Below are 12,834 nucleotides of genomic sequence, written 5' to 3'. Positions count from 1 at the left end.
TATTATATATTTATTTTTAAATTCATCATATCAATAATTATATACAATTCCAAAAATTACCAAACTATCATTTATCTTTTTTTTAATTTTATTATTCAAACCTTCATTAGCATTATGAATCATATTCATTTAACACTGCAGTTAATTTTGGTATAGAAAATAAAAGGTAAGAAAGTGGTATTTAACTATTTAATATTCATAATTAGCGATAACTTTAACAGAGAAATATTCCATAATAAATATAGGGTAATGGAGAACATAATAAAGAAATGTTTTAAAAATAGCACTGCAGTGTTCTAGAATGTTCCATGACATTATCAGTGACATGTATAAAGAACAAAGAATATTTTATTTCACAAAAATACAAGACATTTACATAATCAATGTGACATGAACATTTTTACTACATTCAATTTCAACAGTTGTAAAACTATAGTATTAGATTTTATATTTTTTAAAGGAAGATTTATAAAATATAAAAACAATGTTTTGTAATTCAACATTAACATTATGAATACAAAAAACTTAAATTGAAGGTTTAACTGTAAATATATATTTTACTAAAATGGCTTAGATTTTCTGACAAAAATTATCATTTATTTTTGTCTATATATATATTTTTTACATCACATATTCTTATGCTTAGTCTAAATTTATTCTTTCAATGGATATTTTTGTATTAAATGCAAATTAAAAATAATAGCACAGATAAACGATATCTTTTTTCTGCCATGGTATTTCTTTTTGTCACTATATTTAGAATATGTTTTGATATGACAAAAAGTTCACAGATATATTTTCTATATGTTTATGTTGAATTGTGTTAATCAATTTTGAGAATATTTATTATAACAAATAATAGTTTTAATGAAGTTTGAGCTTGTGTTAAATGTTTTAAGGAGGTTGATTATGGGATTGTGTGGAACAGTGAACCAGACAAGAAAAGAAAAACAAAATATTCCAGATTATTTTTAATTAGTTGACAATATATACATATTCCTGATTATTTTTAATTAGTTGACAAAATATATACATTAATTATATAATTATATTTAAAGAGTTAATGGTACTTTGTTGAATCAGTCCAATAATTTGATTTTTTTTTTCTATTATTTTTTTTATGAGAAAAGTTTCCTCACAATATACAGGGAATTGAAAAATAGTTTTCAAAAGTCTCGAATTAGTTGGTTCTTTCATAAATTTTTTATCGAGAATCTTGGTCAAATATTTCAAAATGCATGGTCAATCTCCTCAAAGTTAACGAGTAAATATCACTCTACGAAAGATAAGGGATTTGAGAGGTTATCTTCTCAAAACTGATTATTATAAATCATCACACGAGCGACAAAAAACTTGAAAGACTAACCTCCAAAAATCGATGAGTCAATTTTATCCTTAAAACAATAAGAGATTTAAGATGCCGATCTCCTCAAAATCGATGATTAGAAATCATCCTATAAACAATACTCATTCCTGATAGACTATTTATGTCTAACTCTATTATAACGGTACAAAAATAAAAATGAAAAAAAAACAATAAAAAAATGGAAATATTATAACAATACCTCTTCATGTTTAGTTTGAATATTGAAATTTTAATTACCTTCTTAAAACTTAGTAAACATAAATTTCTCTTCCTTTCATGTCTAATATACTATTTCCATACCTAAGTCTTCGAGTAATAAATTTGTTGATAGAATAATTGGGTACAAAAATCCTAGTGTAGTTTTATTTATTCCGATAATGTATATTATAAACTCTCATTTTGTTATGTAAAGCTAACAACTATATACTCAAATTAAAAATAACTAATTATCAAATAGCTTAATTATCATTTATTTTTTCTTTGAATCAGCATTCACTTGTGTGGTTGACTAGTTTCCATTCTATTATATTTATCCATTTGATGTCACTCTTCACGTTCTGTGTATCATCAATGGCCATATGATGCAATTATGAATGTCTCATTAATTTTTTTTATCTTCAAACTCATTATTATATGCTAAGAGAGGCATGGAACATGAACTCACTGCTAAATCCCCAATTAAACACTAAACATAAATAAATAAATAAAGGAAATTTGGTCAACAAATACAATTTTCTAGATCCATCATGAAGCAGGAAGCAAAGTCAAACAAGGGTTTCCTTTATAACAATTTTCAATTTCAAATTTCTCAATATTTGACAAGTGTGTTGGGACTAAAACTATGAATTGTGTGATGGCTTATTTTTGTATTCACACGACCCTGCAATGCAAAGGGTTAGTATTCAAAACGTCTAGAAACTTCCAGAAGGTCTCATTTAAACACATTACGAACACATTTTGAACTGCTCTAAAATTCGTATTAGTGAAATGTTAAATTTAAAAAAAAAATATAATTATAACATGATTTTAATATAAAATTAAAAAATATTTCTTTTTAAACTAATAAAAAAATTGTATAATTTTTGGCAATGGCGTCGCCCGGACTCGAACCGGAGACCTTCAGTGTGTTAGACTGACGTGATAACCAACTACACCACGACACCATGTTCAATTTCCTGATTGATTTAACAAATTTATTTATTTATACTTAAACGAGTAGTTATTTTTGCTTTCCCCAAACTCAGGATTTATTTAACTTTTTTCATAAAAAGATATATTGTACTATACTTATTCAATTTTAGTCTAAAAAATTACATTAAAGATGTGAGTTTAAGTTATACTATGAATTAATTCAAAATTATGATAAGTTTGATTTTAGAGTACCAATTGTAAAAATAAATATTTATTATAATGATTATAATTTTTTTCTGGCGTGATAATATAAAATATATCTTATATTTTATTTGTAATGAATACTTAAATATAATTTTGATTTTCTATTGTTTTCAATATACGATTTTGGTTCCCTTATTTTCAAATAAAAATAACTTATCCCGCACTTTTTTTTTTAAATTGTAATCTTGATCAAATCTTTGGTCTGTTATCCGAATCTCTCATTATATTACCTGTAAATTAAAACAAACTGTATTTATTTTGGTAACAAACTCAGATTTTCAGGTTATTTTATTATTCCAATAACAACAAGAATATCTCAAAATAAAATATAAGATAAATATATTGAGCTATTTAACAGGAACATTAGGTACATTTTAAACGTAATTCATTTTAACTTTCTCAAAGAGAAGGCAAAGTTTTTTTCTTTTTGCACCCATCTTATTGCTAGCTTTGAGAATGAGAAGAAGAAGAAGAAGGAAGAGTCTAACTCAATCCAGGTACTTTCTTTCTGCACTCCTATAGTTTCCTTTCTGCACCCCTCCATTCTTTAAAATATCAAAATTATTCTTTTATAGTTTTGGGTGATTCTTGAATTTCGGAATAGAAAATCTGAAAGACAAAAAATCATTCTGAAATATCGTTTTTTAAAATATTCTCCAAAGAACAATCCGAATGTCAATTTTAAAAGGAGTAAAACAGTCTTTTTCTTGAAAATGATGGGTGCAAGAAGACATTTCTTAGGGTGCAAGAAGAAAGAATCTCAATTCAACACAACGTTGTTAGGGTGCAGGAAGAAATTTGTTTGGGTGCAAAAAGAAAGAACCATCAATTCAACACAAAGTTATTAGGGTGCAGGAAGAAATTTGTTAGGTGCAAGAAGAAAGAACCCTCAATTCAACACAACGTTGCAAATCCAGGTAAGAACACGGTTCTTGAATTTATAAATCAAAATAAATTATTCTAAATTTTTTTCTTTATAAATACCAAAACCTTGTCATTCCATTCATTTCTATTTATTGCATAATAGATATTTTAGGGTTTAATGAAAATCTAAACCTGAATCATAATTGTCCATATACATATATTACATATATATTTTTATTTTGTAATTTATTGATAATTAATATTTTTGAGTAGAAAATTGATTTTTAAAATAATGGAATACTAAGATGATTAATCGCGATAAAACCAAACTTTCAAATTTGAGAAAAAAAAATTATATAAATGCACTTTTTAAATTATTTTAATTATTAAAATTTATATATAATAATGCATTTATTCTAATTCATTGCTTTCAAAATAACATTTTTTTTCAAAACAAAAATATCTTATTATTAATGTATTATTATTAGTATTATTATCAATATTAATATTAATATTTAATAATAATGATAATGATAAATTATTTATAATAGATAATACCAACAATACCATTATTATTAATATTAATAATGATAAAGTATTAGTAGACATTACTTACAAATTTGTTTTTGTATGTAATACGTAAAACATTACATACAAAAATATGTATGTAAAGTGCATAAGCATTACATGTGAATTTATCTTTGTATGTAATGTGTCTAGGTTTCAAATGTCTTCTAGATTCCCCTCGGACTTCACATGAAATCTCATAAACCGTTCATAAGAATTTTTGCACTTAGCTTGGTCACATAGGTAGAAGAAATCAGAAAATTCTGATTTTTTCTGTCTATATGACCAAGCTAAGTGCAGAAATTCTTATTAGCGATTTAAGAGATTTCATTTGGAGTTGGAGTGGCATCTAGAAGACCTTTGAAGCTTGAGCACACTACATACACAAATAGGATTGTATGCAATGCCAGAAGACATTAAATATTGATATTAATATTTAATAATAATAATAGTGATAAATTATTTATAATAAATAATACTAACAATAACATTATTATTAATATTATTAATAATAAAAGTATTAGTAGTCATTAGTTACAAAATTGTTTTTGTATGTAATATCTCCAAACATTACATATAATAAATTTGTATGTAAAGTGTCTAAGCATTACATACGAATTTATCTTTCTATGTAATGTGTATAGGTTTCAAAGCTCATATAGATTCCCCTCATACTCCACATGAAATCCCATAAAACGTTCATAAGAATTTCTGGAGTTAAGCTTGGTCACATAGGTAGAAGAAATCAGAAATTTTTGATTTTTTTCTGTCTACGTAACCAAGCTAAAGTCTAGAAATTCTTATTAGCGATTTATGGGATTTCAGGTGGAGTTTGGGTGACATATATAAAACCTTTGAAGCTTGAGCACACTGCATACAAAAATAGAATTGTATGTAATGCCAAGAGACATTAAATATTGATATTAATATTTAATAATAATAATAGTGATAAATTATTTATAATAAATAATACTAACTATAACGTTATTATTAATATTAATAATAATAAAAGTATTAGTAGTCATTAGTTACAAAATTGTTTTTGTATGTAATATCTCCAAACATTACATATAATAAATTTGTATGTAAAGTGTCTAAGCATTACATACGAATTTATCTTTCTATGTAATGTGTCTAGGTTTCAAAGCTCATATAGATTCCCCTCATACTCCACATGAAATCCCATAAAACGTTCATAAGAATTTATGGAGTTAAGCTTGGTCACATAGGTAGAAGAAATCAGAAATTTCTGATTTGTTCTGTCTACGTGACCAAGCTAAAGTCTAGAAATTCTTATTAGCGATTTATGGGATTTCAGGTGGAGTTTGGGTGGCATCTATAAGACCTTTGAAGCTTGAGCACATTACATACAAAAATAGAATTGTATGTAATGCCAAGAGACATTAAATATTGATATTAATATTTAATAATAATAATAGTGATAAATTATTTATAATAAATAATACTAACAATAACATTATTATTAATATTAACAATAATAAAAGTATTAGTAGACATTACTTACAATTTTTTTTTTTATGTAATATGTCCAAACATTACATAAAAACATTTACATAATTTTTTATGATGAGTATGATGCAAAGAAGTCGGATTTTGAAAGGTGGAACTAGGCTGCAAGTCTACTTCCAATTGTTGTAAATGTGCATTATTATTTAATGAATATTTACAACAATTAGAGGTAGACTTTTAGCCTAATTCAATCTTTCAAAATCGAACTACCTACATCATACCCATTATAGTAAATTTTGTGTATATCATCCTCTTCCTTTGAATTGGAAGATTATCCCAACTTTCAAAATTTAAGTTTGGATTTCGTTTACCTGTCTGAGGTCCCATAATTTTTATTACCGATTTTTGGAACTTTAGGTGGAGTTTGAGGGGCATCTAGGTGATCTTTGAAACTTAGACACATTACATATGAAAACAAAATTGTATGTGATGTTTGAGAAAATTACATACGAAAATAAAACCCTAAATAAGTTCGTAACCAATGTTTATTAATACTATTAATCTTATTAATATCATTATTATTAATATTATCAATGTTATTATTATTATTTATTAGAAAAACATAATTATGTTTGTATATTCGTATTTTTTAATTTTATCATAAACGTATATATGTATTTGTATTTTTTAATATTTGACAACATCATTGTATCTGCATTCTTTAATATTTAACAATATCTTTGTATCAACATTCGATAATCTCTATATGTCTGCATTTTTTAATATTTAAAAATATGTATGTGTATCCAGTTTTTTAATATTTAACAGTGTTTGTGTATTCCTATTTTTGTTTATTTTATCATAAAATAATGTGCATTTGCTATTTAATATATATTTAAAATATAAATACATAAAGTTGTTAGATATTAAAAAATACGGATACACAAATAAGGTAAAATATTAAAAAATAAAATACATGCATTCTCTAATAAAATAAATATTAAAAACACTTCGATCACGCCAGTTATAAAAATATTTAAAATACATGGCATGATATTTTTCACATCTTGTTCATGGTCATACAAAGAGAGCGTATTCAAGTACGATTCTTCCACCTTGCTACTCACGCATGCATATTTAGAATGTTCTACTTTTATGCTTTCAGAAAATAAAATAAAAATGAAAGAAAATGTATTGTTCAAAAAAAGTTATACTTTGACTCTTTACACGTCTTTTTAATTCAATACACGGATTGAATATATGTATCGGATATTGATACTTGTAAGACACTTGTATGATATGTATCAATAAAATGTCTAATTCAAAATATATTTGTTGAATTTTTGATAATTTTAGTATAATTTTAACATAATTTTAAAAATAAAAAATACATAATTTAAAATAAAATAAAATTTTATTATATAAATTTTTATTATGATTATAAAAATAAATAAAAAATCATTTTGAACTAGTCATGACAAATATTTTTCTATTAAAACAATTGAAACATACTTATACATATAAATCTTTATTGCAAATTTGTATAATTTATAATTATATAATATATAGACTTGTGTCCATATATCTTACATTTTAGATATTATACATATTTTCATGTCCGTATCAATATTTATGTCATATCAGTGTTCATGGCATATTTGTGTTTGTGTCAATGTCCATGCGACATAATACAAATTTAGGAATTCGGTTCTAAAAGAAAACTAGATTTGAAAAATGGAAAAGAAATAATAATATTCTTAAAAGGAAGGTCCAAAATTGAAGCATGAAAGTAGGAAGCCAACCATTGGTTCACTTCAAAATCAAGAAAAACAAGTAATTTTAATTAGTCGGTGTTGACCAATTCTCTGAATTTGGTAGCCACAAAGGTTACAAATTTGTAGGGTTATTGCATTAACCATAAAAAAGGCACGATTTTGGCATCGCATTCACACATATAAACGAGTTCAACATTCCTCATTCCTCATTCAGTTTAATAAGTTTCCTTGGAAGCAGAGCCTCTTTTCTGTTTTTCTCTTTGTTTTAGTTTCTCTTTTCTGCACCTTCTCTTCTCAACATGGCAGCCAACAGATGGTTGAAACCTGAGGTTCTTTTCTCTTCCTTCTATTTCTTTATCTTCCTATTTATCGTTATGATCAATTATCATTGAAATTTTGTATTTAAGGTGTTCTTTGTTTTAGAGATTGTATCTCCATCACGATTTTAAGAAAGAAATGTATATATAAACTGACGTTTACAATTTTTAAGAACAAAATCATAATAGAGGTCTGACCTCTAAAACGACAATATCTTGAGTGGAGTGATTAATTCTAACCATGTTATGTAAACAGACTTATACTCATAATTGAGTGTGTTTTTATGCATTATTCTTAAATCACTTTTAAAGTTTTGGTTGGTTCACTTAATTAAGGGAATGATTATCTCTGATGGAAGAACAGCACTAGTAATGTAATGATTTATTAAACTGGTGCACCTTTTGAACATATCAGTGGCATGAGACTGATTTATCCTATGATTAGATAGATTAATCTGCTAATTTTTTTTACAGTAATTAAGGTTTTGATTAAGAGGGTGATGATGATATAGTAAAGGGGTTTTTGTTTTGATTTTGAATGTTGTTATATGGAATAGGTATACCCACTCTTCGCTGCTGTTGGTGTGGCTGTTGGTATCTGCGGTATGCAACTTGTCAGGAATATAACCACCAATCCCGAAGTTAGGTATGCATCTCTCATATATCTGCACTATTCCATTTTATTTCTTCTCTCTTCGTTTTTTTTATGAAAAATTTTAATTTTTAATTGATATGAGATTTTCAATAAATTTGTTTTGACTTTTCATCTTCAAATTCAATGTTTCATTAAAGATTTCCAGGAAAATTAGGACAAGTTTTGTGAAAAACGTGATGCAATTTTAATGTAACAAAATGGTGACATAATTGTAGTTTAGAGTAATTACACAAAAAAAAAACCACAAAATTCGTGACACATTCTTATGACTTACACAACTTTGTTTTGGTAATAAAATTTGTCTCAATTTCATCAAAATCTTTCAATTAATGTTCTTCTATTATCGACTAGAGATTATGATATTTCATTTTTTTTAAGTGCTGCAAAACTAACCTTTTAGGTTGATTTTATAAACTTGTTAAGTTTAAAGTATACTTTTTATTTTACCATAGTATCCGACTCATTTAAAAGTCTATAACAAAAAAAAGTTTGTTTGACCTATCGTGTTATCCGCTATCAGACCATTATCGAATCATGCATAACATATATTGTCACGTCAAGACGTCAAAGGATGTGTTGGAGATCACACATTGATTAAGATATTTAATTTTTTATAAGTAGATTAAATCTCACCTTATAAATCGACTAATTAAGTTTAAAATTCACTTCTTAACCGAGATACGAGTATATATTTCTTGAGCTGTATCTTATTGAATTTGATCATGGTTTCAGGGTGACCAAGCAGAACAGAGCTGCTGGAATTCTTGAGAACTTTGAGGAGGGAGAGAAATATTCAGAACATAGCTTGAGGAAGTATGTTCGTGGCAAGAACCCTCAGATTATGCCATCAGTCAACAACTTCTTCTCTGAGCCATCCAACTAGATCAAATCCCAACTTTTCTGTTCCATCTTTCGAATTCATTTCAGAGATATAAAATTTTTGGGAATTGAGGAGTAGTAAGACAATGATATTTCCATTTTCTTGCCAACATGTTCTTCTATGATGGTGTAATTTCTTGATGGATTCAATTTACCTAATAATATAAACCTATATACTTTACATTTCCACAATCATCTTCATCACTTCCCTTCAATTTTCATGCTCATGCTGCTATTGTTTTTTAATGTTTCAGTCAATAATAAAAATAAAAAAATAATAGTTTAACAACCTTAAAGTTATATACCATTATTGATGCGATGGATTTAGAAATAAATATATATAATAAAATGTAAATTTAAAATTAAATAATATAAAAAGAATATTAAAATAATTGTATTGGAAGTTGTGACATGATTGTATGAAAAATAACGATTGTCAATGTATATACTTATAAATAAGAAGGAAGATGATAGTTTGACAACTCTTAAAATTGTATACAATTTTTTGATGGGATGAATTTAGAAATAAATTTATATAATAAAAAATAAATTTAGAATTAAATAATATAAAAAAATATTAAAATAATAGTATTAAGAGTTATAATATGATTGTATACAAAATATGGTAATAACTAACAAATGATACACTGGCTTATAAATTTATCATGAGTATAATTTATAAATGATTATTCCAAGAATTCAAAAAACTTGTTATATAAATAGATTTTTGTGTGATTGAAAACCGGTCTATATAAAGAATTATAAATGTTAATAAATTTTAATCATAATAAATTATTAATATTTATTCAGTGACATCTTATAATTAAAACTATTTTAGTTTCTCAGTATAAAATAAAAATAAATATTAATCAGTTGCTATTTAAAAATAAAACTAATTTTATTGAAATACATAAAAAAAAAATACACTTTCTTATAATTTTGTGATCTATTTTTATATTATTTCTGTATTTGTAATGTAAATACACGTGGAGTTGCACTCAAAATGAATGGGATCGGGAATCTCAAAAGGCAAATTCCTTTCACATGACCGTTAAATTGAATTTTTTTAAACAATAACGGCGTTGCCACCATGGATCAATAAAGGCCCAATAACAAGCCACTCCCAAAAAAAAAATAAAAAAATTGAAACTAGCCGTTATGGTGCTTCCCCATCAAGTTTCTTTTCCACTTCCAATCCCTAATTTATTGCCATCTTTTTCCCCTTTTTCAAACCAGTTCACTCCGCTCACCAGATAAAAAAATCGTTCTCATTTTGCTTCACCGCGCAATCACCGATCTCAAAGTCTAAAACTTTTTAACGTTTTCTCTTTGTTGGAAATTACGCACCGAAGAAAGGGAATGGCTGCAAGAACAGTTGCGAAAGACATAATCACTCTTCGTGGTTCCGCAGCAATCGTTAGCGAGTTCTTCGGTATTAATCCCTTCTCTCTGTTTTGCATATTTAGTGTATTTTGCAATCGATGAACTCGTGTCTGAGTTTTTTGTTGGTGATTTTTCAAATCAGGATATGCTGCCAACAGGTTTGAACCCCGTGTTCTGCAATTTTTTCAGCTTTGTTTTTCACATTTCAATTCATGTATTTGGCTGGAAATTTTTGTGACAATTTTAAGTTCGTTCACATGGGAATTTGATCAGCATTCTCTACAACCGTGGAGTTTATCCAGAAGAAAGTTTTGTGAAGGTGAAGAAATACGGGCTTCCCATGTTGCTCACTGAAGATGAGGGTGTCAAATCCTTTATGACCAATCTAACTGCTCAGCTTTCTGGTAACTACTGATTTGTTCTTTCTGTTGTGGTTCTCTCCATCTCTTAGGTGCTGTGGAGGAATTGAATCAATTCATTGGTTTATTGGGGATTATTGTTTTTGGATTAAATTGTTCATAGTATTAACTGTAACTGGGAATATCTAAAATTTTATTTTAAGAAAGGGTTTACATTTTTGAGTCACTGCTAAGATTTACTTATTTTTTTTCTTATTGGTTTAGTGGTAGTTCAGTTGTGGTATTGTTGTTGACCATTGCTTTTGAATGTTGAAAAGAATGGCTTGAGGCTGGCAAGTTGCAGAGGGTGGTCCTTGTTATAATGAGCAAGGCCACCAGTGAAGTGCTTGAAAGATGGAACTTCAGCATTGAGACTGACGGTGAAGTTGTTGAGAAGGGGTGGGTAACAACATAACTAATGTCTTGTTTAGTGTAAATAAACTTCACATTGCTCAAAACACTCCTGAATAAACTGGGTTTCTCTTGTAAGTTAAAACTAACTTATGTATTTGAGCTTTAAATTAACTCTCTCATCGTACTTCTCCAAAAACTAATGTGCCCAATTTGGTCTTAACTTCTTAATCGTTAAGTGTTTACTGCACAATGTTCATTAAGTGTTTACTGCACAATGTTCATTAAGTGTTTACTGCACAATGTTCATTAAGTGTTTACTGCACAATGTTCATGTACGCAGGGCCTACTCATGCTAAATAAAATTCCACCCTTGGTTTATGCTTTTCTTTGTGTTTCAATTTTCAGTATCTCGAGAGAAAAGAGTGACAAAGAAATCATGAGAGAGATACAAGCTATTATGAGGCAGATTGCTTCAAGTATCACCTATTTGCCTTGCCTGGACGAACCTTGTAAGAATCACGCAATGTTTATGTGAATGAGTTGCATCTCTTTCTGCTTTTCATCTTCTTATTATTCATTCAAAGTTTCTTTTATCTCCTAGCTGAGCATGGCTATCTTCTTTCAGGTGTTTTTGATGTGTTAGCGTACACTGACACAGATGTGGCAGTTCCATTCACTTGGATTGAGAGTGATCCAAAACTTATTGCAAATCCACAAATGGTGAAATTGCATTCCTTCGATACTAAGGTGAATTTGGATCCACAGAACTTGACTCACATACTTGGTTTAGTTTGCTTAATTTATTTGACTCATTTTTTGTTTTGGCTATACAGATTCACAAGGTTGACACACTGGTATCATACAAGAATGACGAATGGGATGAAGAGTAGATGAGTCCCTATCTCTGTTCAGCTTCAGCTTTTGGTCGTTCTCAGGTCTTGCAGTGAATTTTCTATTCACATTGTTGTTTGTCCGTAGTGCTGTGTGTGTCAAACTAGTAGGTAGTATTAATCCTCCCCTCTGTGTTTCACTTGTTGTGGCTGCAAGAATTCTCCCTGTTCTTCAGAAGGCTGGATTGGATTCATCAATCATTTCAGTCTTATAAAATAATTAATCATTCTGGTTGTTGAAACTATGCATCTAAGTGGCATGTCATAGCAAATGAGGTTGCAGCCAAATACTTCATGTAAATATGTTGAGATGTTGAATTGTTTTTTTAATCATTCCATGAAGTATTTTGAGTTAAATTTATTGATAAATACTTCCAAAGCTAACTCTAATCCCATCAGAGACAGAAGTTTGGGAAATTTAGAAAGTATGGATAAAAAGTTTCTTATAAGCGTTCAAAATGCAGAAAGAAACGAAATGAATTTGAAAATAATTACAAGTTAATTTATAAAGAAATAAATAA

The 12,834-nt window shown here is 27.5% G+C and overlaps 2 protein-coding genes and 1 non-coding gene across 3 annotated transcripts; 2 read left to right on the top strand and 1 right to left on the bottom strand.

Moving 5' to 3' along the window:
* Window positions 1-2,455: 2,455 nt before the first annotated feature.
* Window positions 2,456-2,529, bottom strand: TRNAV-AAC (transfer RNA valine (anticodon AAC)). Its single transcript has one exon. It is a non-coding gene; the product is annotated as a tRNA-Val (tRNA).
* A 5,004-nt stretch (window positions 2,530-7,533) lies between these two features.
* LOC137815223 (uncharacterized) lies at window positions 7,534-9,474 on the top strand. Its single transcript, XM_068618316.1, has 3 exons — window positions 7,534-7,766; window positions 8,312-8,400; window positions 9,142-9,474. Exons 1-3 carry the CDS (start codon window positions 7,737-7,739, stop codon window positions 9,290-9,292), a joined length of 270 nt encoding a protein of 89 aa, XP_068474417.1. The 5' UTR covers window positions 7,534-7,736; the 3' UTR covers window positions 9,293-9,474.
* A 1,026-nt stretch (window positions 9,475-10,500) lies between these two features.
* Window positions 10,501-12,682, top strand: MAD2 (DNA-binding HORMA family protein). The gene is made up of 7 exons (XM_068618315.2): window positions 10,501-10,720; window positions 10,814-10,829; window positions 10,945-11,075; window positions 11,348-11,468; window positions 11,829-11,932; window positions 12,049-12,170; window positions 12,257-12,682. Exons 1-7 carry the CDS (start codon window positions 10,648-10,650, stop codon window positions 12,311-12,313), a joined length of 624 nt encoding a protein of 207 aa, XP_068474416.1. The 5' UTR covers window positions 10,501-10,647; the 3' UTR covers window positions 12,314-12,682.
* Window positions 12,683-12,834: the final 152 nt, after the last annotated feature.

Source organism: Phaseolus vulgaris, chromosome 1 (assembly GCF_051622355.1).
Source record: "Phaseolus vulgaris cultivar YP4 chromosome 1, ASM5162235v1, whole genome shotgun sequence".
NCBI lineage: Eukaryota > Viridiplantae > Streptophyta > Magnoliopsida > Fabales > Fabaceae > Phaseolus > Phaseolus vulgaris.
Note: the sequence above shows the minus strand (reverse complement) of the source record. Positions and strands in the feature narration are given on the sequence as shown.

Bases quoted from the DNA above. Each gene is read 5' to 3' on its own strand.
- LOC137815223 (XM_068618316.1), top strand. From the start codon at position 7,737: ATGGCAGCCAACAGATGGTTGAAACCTGAG. The intron at 7,767-8,311 runs GTTCTTTTCTCT...TATATGGAATAG, and splicing joins ACAGATGGTTGAAACCTGAG to GTATACCCACTCTTCGCTGC. The intron at 8,401-9,141 runs GTATGCATCTCT...TCATGGTTTCAG, and splicing joins ACCACCAATCCCGAAGTTAG to GGTGACCAAGCAGAACAGAG.
- MAD2 (XM_068618315.2), top strand. From the start codon at position 10,648: ATGGCTGCAAGAACAGTTGCGAAAGACATAATCACTCTTCGTGGTTCC. The intron at 11,076-11,347 runs GTAACTACTGAT...AATGTTGAAAAG, and splicing joins TCTAACTGCTCAGCTTTCTG to AATGGCTTGAGGCTGGCAAG. The intron at 11,933-12,048 runs GTAAGAATCACG...ATCTTCTTTCAG, and splicing joins GCCTTGCCTGGACGAACCTT to GTGTTTTTGATGTGTTAGCG.